General features: G+C 40.2%; 1 protein-coding gene across 1 annotated transcript; it reads right to left on the minus strand.

Annotated features, from left to right (window-relative positions):
- Window positions 1–5773: 5773 nt before the first annotated feature.
- Window positions 5774–6370, minus strand: LOC149219903 (uncharacterized). The gene has a single exon (XM_089386950.1). It carries the CDS (start codon window positions 6368–6370, stop codon window positions 5774–5776), a length of 597 nt encoding a protein of 198 aa, XP_089243076.1.
- Between the last annotated feature and the right edge of the window lie 5766 nt (window positions 6371–12136).

The raw sequence follows: 12136 nt of genomic DNA on the forward strand, positions 1-12136 counted from the left end.
AGTGTTTAATATAAATCTCTTGGGCTTAATATTATTCTCTTAGGTTTATAATTCTTTGGCTTTTTAGTATTAGTCCCTTGGGTTTATAATATTATTCATTGAGTTTAATATAACTCTTTGAGTTTATAATATTTATCTTAGGGTTTATATAACCTAATATTAATCTTTTGGGTCTAATATTGTTCTCTTGTGTTTATAATTCCTTGGGTTTTTAGTATTAGTTCATTGGATTTATAATATCAACCTGTTGGATTTATTAATCTAAGGGTTCATATTCCTATGGTATAATATTATTCATAGGCTTTATAATAGTAATCCTTAGGTTTAATATAAATCCCTTGGGTATCCAGGAAAAATAAATCCCTCGGGTTTATAATCTTCGTCAACCATGGGCAACTATGGTCCAACGTCGCATTATGACAAAGATTGTCTCCATATGAAAATTAATCATGTTCAAGTGTGGCTCAATGTCGAATGGTTGACCATGGTCAACCATGGTCGACCATGTTTATTTTTAGGTTTATAATATTTATATTAGGTTTTTTTTTTCCCATGGAAAAAGTCGTAATTTCTATTAATATATATAAGAAATTACATTTTGTAGATGCCAAGGCATATGCATATGGAGGCATGTTTGCCTATCAGGATACATGTATAACTGTCTATATAAAACTTTACTGCAATTGCTGATCCTCCTCGCAGGGAGTCTGTAATAACCATATTGTATCAAAACTACCCTCAACAGAAAGAGGGAAAAAGGTTCAAAATTATATCTTCTTTGCGCAGAGAGAGTTATATATATATGCCAATACCAAAACTGTTGTATCTACAGTCGTATAATAGATATGAGAAAATAAACATGATTTTTACAATGAGATCTACAAAATCATGGGCTTAAAGCCCAATTTGTCCATGTTCTACGAACGGTCTGTGGTAATATTGATGGTGAGTACCATCAATCTCCTCCTGGATCAACCAGTCATTGCCCTGTAGATGCGTTGCCTCTTTTGAAAGTTGATCAGCCTCCGAGTTTTGTTCCCTGTAGATATGTCGACAGACAAAAGAGTCAAATATGTCTATCATTCTACGAGCTTCTCCTAGAATATGCCTTAGTGTATATGCATTGCAGTGTGATGCATTGTTGAGCCAATTACATACAATTTTTGAATCACCAAATAATTGAAGATGTCTGCAATGATGAACTAATGCAAAGTAAATGAGATGTTTTGCTGAGCAGAGTTCGGCAAAGTTGTTGGTGCATGTCCCCAAGTTTATTTGAATTTTAAACCAGTGGGTATCATTCAGGTATAGTATGGCTCCCCCACGACATCCTGCTTCCTGAGCAGAACCATCAAAATATGCTCATGGTTTAGATTTATCTATGGTTTCAGGAGTGATGGTGCGCAGGGGGGCTATGTTGTCATCCTCGGGAAGGAGATCATAATCAGAGATTATGTGTTGTAGTATAGAAGGCCAGTGAGGGTCCTTGAGATTGAATATGGACTGGTTTCTAGCTATCCAAATGGCCCAGCAAACAAGGAGAGGCATGTTCCTGGCTTTTCCTTTGTGGGCTAGGCACCAGGAATTCCAAGCCTCATGGACATTGTTGTCGTGCCAGGGGTTCAGGGTAGGGAAGTGTGCAGTAATACCGTTCCAAAACTCCTTAGTGGACGGGCAGTTCAGGAAGAGATGTTCAGTGTTCTCTTCATCAAGTCGACAAAGATGGCATCGAAAGGGACCATGGAAGGATCTCTTCATCAGATTGGCACCAGTAGGGATCTTGTCAAATAGTATGTTCCACAGTAACAGGCGAGTGCGAGGGGCGGCCTTGAGCTTCCAAAAATTTCTCCAGTTTGGGTCAATAGACTGAGGTTTATGGGGATCCATGAGCTTGATGTATCCTTATTTTGGGGTATAAGTTCCATTCTTTGCGAAAGCCCAAATAATTTCATTAGGATCCTCTGATAGACGGATATGGGCCTGTGTGAGGGCTTCTATGTAAAGTTGCCAATCCAGTCTCCAATGATCAGGGATGTCCAATTCGTGTGCGGATTTCCATGCCTGATGTAGGACTGTGGAATTATTGCGGTCGCCAATATGCTTGATGTAGATAATGCCCCTGTAATTTAGGAATCTAATTAATTCGGCTGGCAACCTGTGTGCATTCCCACATCCCACCCATGGGTCCGTGCCAATACGAACTGCGTTACCTTCCTTTATTCTCCAGGTAATTCCTTGTCGCAGCAGGGGGAGCGCGTTCATCATTGCCTTCCATATGTTGGAGATATTACTAGTCGAGGGGTGAGTCTGTCTGAACCAATCCATCAAATTTAAAGGCCATATGTATTTTGCATGGGCTACCCGAGTCCAGAGACTATTAGAGGTAATGAGCTGCCAGCCCAGTTTAGCAGCCAAGGCTTTTGAAAATAGCTCAAGTCTTTTTATGCCCCATCCTCCCCATCGTTTTGGAATTGCTATACGGTCCCATTTGACCCAAGCAAAAATTTTCCCAGGTTGATTACCCTTCCATAAAAATCTGCAGCAAATATTTTGGAGCCTGTTCAGAATGCCTTTTGGGATCCATGCTAGGGTCATCCAGAACACAGGGGTGGCCTCGATAACTGCCTTAATGAGGATTAATCTGCCGGCCCGGGAAAGGTATTTGTGGTACCAGATCTGTAAGCGTTTTTCCACCTTTGCGATAAGCCACGTCCAGTCTGCGATCCTGTATCCGAGGGGCTTTATTCGGAAGCCCAGATATTTAAGCCCGTCATCCAAATTGAGTGCAGAGAAAGGAAACCGCTGGGTAGTATAAATGGACTCATGCTGAGAGCAACCGATAATGGTAATGGTGGATTTTCCTTCGTTAATCATCATCCCCGTTGCCTGTTGAAAGAGCTTGAATATATTATGTAGTATAGAGGAATCGCCGATGCTTCCATTTAAGAATATCAGGACATCATCAACAAACAAGAGGTGGGTCAAAAAGAAGTTCTCCAAAATCTTGATGCCAACCAACTGATTTCTGTCCCGGGCAGCAATGATGGATCTGCTTAGTCCTTCCATAATAAGTAAAAAGAGTAGAGGGGAGAGGGGGCAGCCCTGCTTGAGCCCCCTCTCTGATAAGAAAAAAGGAGTAGCTTCACCGTTAAGCAGGACACTGTAGGATACATCCTTTATGCAGCTCATAATCCATTTGATGTAAGCAAAAGGGAAGCCTAGGTGAGTTAGAATTAACCTGATATAGAGCCAATTTTCTCTATCAAAAGCCTTGGAGAGGTCCACCTTTAGGATCATGCCCTTTTGTTTCTTTGTCTTGAGAGTGTGAAGCAGTTCCTGTGCAGTGGCAATCGCCTCATGTATCTGTCGATGCTGAAGGAAAGCAAATTGTTCAGGAGATACATGTCTAGACAGTATGGGCTTCAGGCGATTTGCAATGATTTTAGCAATAATCTTGTACAGAACATTACAAAGAGAGATGGGTCTAAAATCATTGAAAGAGGTGGGAGAATCAGATTTCAGAATTAGGGCAATAAAAGTGGATTTGATGGCCGCGGGGATATTGCCATTCCTTCTACTGTCCTCCACGATTCTGAGTAAATCATCCCCCATGATGTCAAAGAAAGCAATATAGAATTCGATGGTCCACCCATCCGGTCCAGGACTTTTATCTTTTTTAAACCATTTTAAGGTGGCCTCAAGTTCCTCCTTCGACACAGCCATCATCAGATTCTCTGAATCCTCCTGATCTACGTATCTGGGGAAGAGTTCAGCAACCCGCATTATCTCTAGAATGTTTGCCTCACGAGGTGCCTTGTAGATGGATTTGAAGTGTTCATTTGCAAGTCTGGCCAGACCCTGCTGATCTGTTACCATCTGACCCTGTGCGTTTTGAAGCTCCCAGATAGTATTAATGGCTTTCCTGCCATTGGCGAATTTATGATAGAACTTAGTGTTATTGTCACCTTCAACCAGCCAGATGGCTCTACTTCTAAGGCGCCAGCTCTCCTCTCTTTCCTTTAGAATTTGGGAGCGCTTAGAGATAAGAGTAGAGTATAGGTCCTTGTTGGCAGGTGCTAGGAAGGTGCCATCTGACGAGTCCTCAAATGTGGCAATGGCTCGTTCTGCCTCCTTCAATATCTTATCATCGTTTATCCGTTTCAGATGTGCCCAATTTCTGGAGATCCTCTTGAGTTCAGATAATTTCCTTATAAAACCAGCAGTGTGTTCCTCCTCGTCCATTATAGGGTTGGATCTCCAATAATCAGATACAAGCTGAAGATAGTTGGGGTCCTTGAGCTAGGAAGCATTGAATTTGAAAGGGCTTTTGATCTTCGGGGCGTTGTCTGACAATTCCAAAAATATGGGCCGGTGGTCAGATAAACCTCCAGAGCCTACCCACTGCCTAATGCGAGGGTGGAGGGTGAGGAAAGCCTCTTTGATAAGGAATCTGTCAAGTCTTCTAGCCAGACTATGATCGCCACTTCTGTTATTTGACCAGGTATATTGAAGTCTGACAGGTGGGATGTCGACCCATTGGTGCGCTTCGAGTAAGGTGGAGATCGAGTCAGAAAGGTTATCCACTCGGGCCAAATGTCCCCAGGATTCACAGTATCCCAAGGAGAAATTCAAGTCCCCTCCCAGGATAATATTGTCAGCCCGGAGTAGTTCGGATGTGAGCAGGGATCTCCAGAATGGTTCCCTCTCCACACAAGGGCCATATACATTAATAATACGAATATCAGCACCAAGAGAGTGGGCCAATAAGTCCATACCGATGAATCCTCTGCCTCCCCAAGTATTCCGGAGCACCAAGGATTTGTTACAGAAACCAATAGCAATACCACCCGATCTCCCAGATGCGTCCATAGCATGAAAGGTCCAATTCGGTAGCCAAGAGTTGAGGATAGGGATGAGGGTGGCAGCCGAGCAGAGAGTTTCTTGCAGGAAAATAACATCCAAATCAGTCGAGGTGAGCAGTCTTCTTAGGGCTAGTTTTTTGGGGGGGCTAGCAACCCCACGACAGTTGAATGATAAGAACTTCATGGAGGGATAGGCAGAGGGCCATCCCTTGCTCTAAGGGCCCTGTCAATTGTTTGTTGTCGCCCAAGGGCAACTTCTTCCCCCGCAGTGTGTCTGGCTTTAGAGAGCCGGGAGGGGCGACCTCTAGCCGATTTAAGGGAAGTCGGGGGACAAATAGGATCAATACCAATCGCATCAGCACCCTTATCCTTTGATCTGGAACGAAGAGGGTACCGGGGGGAGAGTGGGGGTGGGGGGGGATGGAGGGGGGAGGGGGGGGGGAATGGAGGGGAGAGAGGGGGGGGATGGAGGGGGTAGAGGAGGAGATCAGGGAAGGGAAACATGGGGATGGAGAGAGGGAGGGGAAGGGAAGGGAACAAAGGAGAGAGGAGGAGGGGGTAAATCCCAGGGGGAAAGGGGGCATCGGTAAGGAAACAGAAGGGATGGAGGGGGAGGAGTTACCCATGCAAGAGAGAGATGCAAAAACATGTGATAATCCAGAGACAGAGGAAGAGACAGGGAATAACATACCCGCAGTCGAGGTGATGTCTCTTGCAGTGCCCGAGCTGGATGGAGGAGGAGGCGAGGAAGGAATGGAGTCCGCTGGTCGCTTATCTGATGCCTCGGTGACGGGAGTACCCAGTGTATCTCTTGTTTCTTCGGGAGCGTGGTCCTCCAGGTGATGTGAGGGTCCTCCTTCCATCTCCTGGTGTTGTGAGGGACCTCCATCCGTCGGTTCAGGTTCTCGACTCTACTCAGGGCCCCTCTTTTTGTGGAGGAGAGGGAAATCCTTGTATAAATGCCCTACCTTATGGCATCTGCGGCAGCGATACGGGATGCCTTCATAATCAATAATCTGCTTACGAGATGTGTCCCTCCATTGTATGGTGATATATTCCAGTAGTCCTCCTCTGGTGTCAAGATTAATAAGGATGCGAGCGTATGCCATCATACCCGTATGAAGGTATGACTTGTCGTACTCCATATAGGTGCCAATCGCATTGCCAATCCGCTTGAAGATGTCCTCAGACCAGTATTGTAAAGGGAGACCCGGAAGCCGAATCCATACAGGTCCAATGCCAATCTGTTCAGTCTCAGGATCAAAGAGGGGTGTCCAACGTTTCAGCAGAACCGGGGCGTGCTCGAAGTGCCAGTAGGAGGATAGGACCCAATTTGTGTGATCGGCACGAGCGAATCTCAGAGCGAACCATCCCCTCACAAACGTCTGCACGAATGGGATGTCAACCAGATGGTGACCCCATACTTCTGTTGCCCAGGCCTTCAGACGAGCGGCCGAGTAGTTCCTTCCCCTGATGCGACCGACCAGGACTCTGTCCGCGAAGTCCATGGCTTCTCCCCACTGAATGTCCTCTTCTAGTCTCAGAAAGATGTCGTCTGCTTTAGATTTAAAGCACTTGTACTTTTTCTTGGTCCCCTGTGGGGGAGGGGGGTGCGATGCCCTGCTAGGAGGCGGATCCGAAGATGCAAGAGGGGGACAATGGTTATACGAGGAGGGGGGAAGACCATCAGCCGAAAGGTGGGAACCGGCGAGCGGCGGGACGACGGAGAAACTGCCGGAAGGGGGAGCCAGGGAAGAGAGGTTATGCGAATCAATCGAAACCCCGGTCACCGGTGGGGGAACGCGGGTGTTAGAGCCAGTGAATGGGGGGTCTAAACCAGGGTTAGGGTTTAGACAAGCGGAGACGAACCCTAGTGATGACGGAGATGCCGGAGGGGTAGTTAACGCAGGCCAGGTGGGGGGATCGTCCGGCAGGACCACAGGGGGCCGGGAGGGTTCGGCCAGAGAGAAACCGGAGCTGAATAAGCTAGACGACGTGGGAAAAGGGGTACGCCAGATGGAAACCCCCTCCAACGGGTCTTCGGAATAATCGACGGCATCTAAGTCTTCCATGTTGACAGCTGCGCCTAGAAACGGAGAGCTCCTCGAGACTGCTGGAAAAACGGAGGACAGGAACCCCCAACCAGTCAAACAGTAACAGGATACAGGCCGCGAGAGGGGGCGGTTAGTAATGGAAAAAATAACCCCCGAGCATCACGTTCAGTACAGATGCCACCGGTGATATGCGACCGCAACAGGTAGAAAGCTGAAGGTGGTATCTCGCGAAAACGACAGAGCAGTATACAGCCGCTGATCAGGATTAACCGCTGCAATTTGAAACCCTAACCGAAACCCTCGTTTGCAGTCTCCATCTTCCCATTTATATTAGGTTTTATTTAACTTGGGTTTATAATATTGATCCCTTGGGTTTAAAATTATTCCCTTGGGTTTATAATACCTTGGGATTTTAGAAGTTATACCTTGAGTTTATTATTATAATTTATTAATATTAATATAATTTATTATTATTAATTAATAATTATTATTATTAATTAAATATTGATTAGCATAAATTTATCATTATTTTTATTAATATAATAATAACATTATTATTATTATTATTATTTATCCGTGTTTTTCAACCATATGTGCTAATGTGGTTGTGCATGTGGTTGATATACCCTATCAGCGTATATCAACCACATTTATTAATGTGGTTGTGCTCGTTTATGACTTAGCAAGATTCTAGACGTCTCAACCCTAATGCACCTACTCTTCAATCCTTATCACAACAAACCAACATGTCCATCTACAAATTGAAACAGAACAAAATATTTAACAAACTATTTTCTCAACCACTTAAAATAAACCCAAAAACTAGATATCGTGGTTGTGCATAGCATTTATTATTATTATTATTATAATAATAACGATATTATTATTATTATTATTTATCGGTGTTTTTCAACCATATTTGCTAATGTAGTTGTGCATGCAATTGATCTACCCTATCAACGGATATCAGCCACATTTATTAATGTGGTTGTGTTAGTTTATGACTTAACAAGATTATAGACGTCTCAACCCTACTACACTTACTCTTCAACCCTTATCACAACAAGCTAACATGTCCATCTACAAATTAAAACATAGCAAAAAAAATTTAACAAACTATTTTCTCAACCACTTAAAATAAACCCAAAAACTAAATATTATCCTAATAAAAAAGAAAAACAAACTAATAACAATTTAAAATAAACAAATCAATCGCTATAATCTTACTTTAGCCCATACTAATAAAATAGCTTGGAATGACACACGGGAATATTCGTAGTCGATTTTCTTCTTTGGAACCCGCGAGTGAGGGCACCAACCTTCTTTTCAGAGTGCTTGATTGTTAATTTGACTTTAATGAAAGACTCCATTAGCTTTGGATGAGAGGTCGCCAAACACTTGATTAGATTCCTCATCTAATCCTTTGGATGAGTGGTCACAATAACCACTAAATTCACTAATGGAAAATATTGTTTTTACACTGGGAGGGCAACTTTGACTTAAAAAAAAAACGAATATTTAATATTATATATTAATACTTTTAAAGTGTTATAAATAATCACACATTTCACAATTTTCAATTAAAAAGCATGTTAAATATATAAAAAACATTATTTTACCTTTCATACTTTTCTCATTATATATTTAAAAAACTAAGGGAAGAAGATTAGGAAGAGAGTAATTTGGTATATTTTTATTGGTTAATACATTGAGGTTTTTAACCCAGTTTACATTTGGTATATTTTTATTGGTTAATACATTGAGGTTTTTAACCCAACTTACATTTATTTTAATTTTGGATTTATCAAGTTTAGAGAGGGATCAAAATTTTGAGGCATAATTTTTTTTAGAGTGGAAAAACTTGGCACTTAATAGGTCCAAATTTAAGATGGATCTAGGCTAGTTTAATTATTAGTTTTCGCACTTCTAGAGATTTGGTCCCTCTCAGCAATTGGTAGATCCAAAATTAAGATGGATCTAGCCTAATTTAATCATTAGTTTTTATTAAAATTCTTATGATACGTGTGCATAAATTGCTCTCATTTATATTTAAAAAAAATTATATATATATATATATATATATATATATATATATATATAGATATATGTTTTAAATATTTTTTATTGGTTTAAAATGTGAAACATATTCTAATGATTATGTCATTGTGTAGTTATTGAATTTAAAGTGGTAATTTAACTCTTCTATATTTTAAAACTTTTTTTAATATTTTTTTAACTAGTTTTATTTAGTGTTAAAATTACAAAATTAATTGTATAATATGCATAATTTTAATGCTCAAGAGTGCTTCACTTCACATCAAGTGCCTTTAAATAGGTTATACTAGAGAAGAATATCATGGGAAAAACCATGGGTTCTTAAAATCTAAGTCTATTTTTTACATGACATGACAACAATATAATAAATGAAAAAAAAAAACACTTTTATTTATTTATAATGAATGCACATTATAGTGGTGGCGGGAAGGGGAGGGATTATTCATAATCCCAAAGGAAAAACAATAATTAAGTATGTTTGGGGCCTAGGCAGGAAAGCTGAATTGTACGGGCTCTATATGGGCCTCCTTCTCACTCTCTAGCAAGGTGTTAAAGATCTCACTATCATAGGGGACTCCTTCTTGGTAATCAAATACTTAAGAACTAACTCTTCCCCTAAAGATAATGCACTCAACTAGGTTCTTTAGCGTGCTAAGGTCCTCCTCTTATCTGTTTACAACTCTCACTTCTTCCATGTTCTCAAACCTCTTAATGCTTAAGCAGACTCAATGACCAATAGAGCTTATCTCTTACAAGAGGGAAAAACAAATGTCAATAAAGTCTTGGGGTCTTACAATGTTCCCTGATGATGATGAACATCTTAGTCTTCTTTAGTCTCTCTCTCCTTGTAATAGTGCCTTTGCTCCTTACTCTTCTCCTTCCCCCATCCTCATGATCCCTCTAACCCCCTTCCCCCACCGCCTTCCCCCTCCTTCCGTCACCCCCTTCCCCCTACTTCCCCATCCCCCTCCCCCCTTCTTCCCCATTCCCCTTTCCCCTCTACTTCCCATCATTTCTTCCATTTGTCCATACCTCAACATATGGTGGAATGTGGCAATGGTTCATCATTGCACACACGAAGGCCTGTCGGTAGTAAATAATATTAAGATGTTTAAAGTTAAAATCATGCAGGATCGGTTGAAAATTCTTCAGCAACCATTAACTAGTGTGCCACATTTAATTCCCATGTCGAGGATTAGATAGGGAATTCACTATCTTAATAGCCCATTCAACTCAGAAGAAGTCATCTCAGGCATCAGAATGATGGTGAAACCTTGGGATCTAGGCAGAGTAGTTGTAGTTCTAGAATTTCCCACAAGCTCCATGGATTTGGATGAGCATAAATTAGTGTTCGTTTTGATGCTTAGTGCATTGATTCTTTAGTTCAATTCTGGCCTCAAATCGTCGGGTGTTTGGAGTCGGGCTAATCGACTACTCTTGGTAGTCTTCGTTCAAGGGTCCATGCAATTCTACAGAAGGAAATTCTATCCGAGAAAGGGTAAGCCCCTATTCTACTCTAAGTCTTGAGTTCATTCACTTAACAGTTCTCATTCTCAAAATTCGTTGTGTCACCTCCTTCTCTATGGAATTTTCCGAGCACTAGGACATTTGGGACTTCTCCGACTCTCGCTACTTTATCATGTGCATTTGTGGTTGGTTCTTTGACTTTGAGTGGCTTGAAAGCTTGGTAAGTGTAGCGCATCTGTAAGTAATCTCTCCAACCTCGAATCCATGGCTCCCTCATGTGAACAATGTTGCAAATAACTTGTGAAATTGATGTTTATGACCTCTAAGTTTTGCTTCATCAGCAGAACCTTGATGATAATTCCACCTTAGACATCATATAGAGCCAGTGACAAAATATTTCTCGGCTTGAAGATGAAGTGGAGGCCCTCCGGAACATTATGGTGGATCTCCAATTGCAGGCTGCCAAGGTTGACAATCCACCAAATGAGATTTGTAGGAACATAGACCTGAATCAACTGGATTCACCCACTAATTAACCAGTCTAGATGTTTGGTTTTCAATGTATCTTCCTTCTGCATCAGTTTTGTCGTCTATATAGTACTAGAGGAATAAGGGTACTATCATATAATATAATTTTTTACTCTACTTGGACTAGCTTCAAAAGCTCTCTCATGGCTACTATGATGCTTGGGAATCACTCTACAATGCAATTCAACAAGAATTGTTCCACAACTAGGCACAAATTTAATCTAAACAATACACATTCTTGTTTAAAAAAATGCACATGATTCTGCCATTTACTTCATTCAATATCTTTTAATCAAATGATGAGTCAATCTTTTCTTCCATTATATGATTAGGAAAAAATGGATCAATCTTTGTCAAAAAAAAAAAACATGAGAGAGACGAAGAATATTAATTACTAAATATTTTCTCATTTCTTTGATGGGTGATTATATGAAGTTTTTATAAAAATCTAAACTATAAAAATCTAAATGCAGAGATAGAATCTTTTCTTTTCTTATTTTGATTTACAAAAGGAAAAACACATTTTAAATACAAAACTAAAATATATTTAAATTAATATTTAAATCAAGTTATTCTTGCATTAAATCCAAAGCAAAGATATATTTAAATTAATATTTAAATCAAGTTATTGCTCGATTGAATTGATATCCCAATGAAATGCCACCTCAAGTGATTTAAATGGAAAGATAAGATTTATGCGATAAGAATATCATGTTTAGTGCTCATGGAAAGATAAGATTTATGCGATAAGAATATCATGTTTAGTGCTCATGGATGAAAATTATTAGGTTCACTTTCAATCAAAAGTATTAGGTTCACTTTCAATGAAAAGCATAAACCAATATAAGTAGAATTTTGTCACTTTCAATCAAAAGTATAAACCAATATATGGAAAAATTATCAATATATTTTGGTTTAATAATAAATTTATCTTTTATTTGGAATTTGGTTTTTTTATATATCATATTATATAAGTTTAAAAAACGCAGAATAAAGGAAAGGGTAATTAGAATCATTACATTAAATTTCAATTTGTTTATAAAAGGATAATAATATATAAATTGTTAATAGTGATTTATTCAATTTTGTAAATGTAAAGTATTAATGTACATTTTACTAAAGCTCAAGTTTCAAACACCAATACGATGTAAATATATATTACACAATGTG

The sequence above is a fragment of the Pinus tabuliformis genome, chromosome Q (genome assembly GCF_031772625.1).
Source record: "Pinus tabuliformis cultivar Carrire ecotype Pingquan chromosome Q, CPIR1, whole genome shotgun sequence".
In the NCBI taxonomy this organism is placed as follows: Eukaryota; Viridiplantae; Streptophyta; class Pinopsida; order Pinales; family Pinaceae; genus Pinus; species Pinus tabuliformis.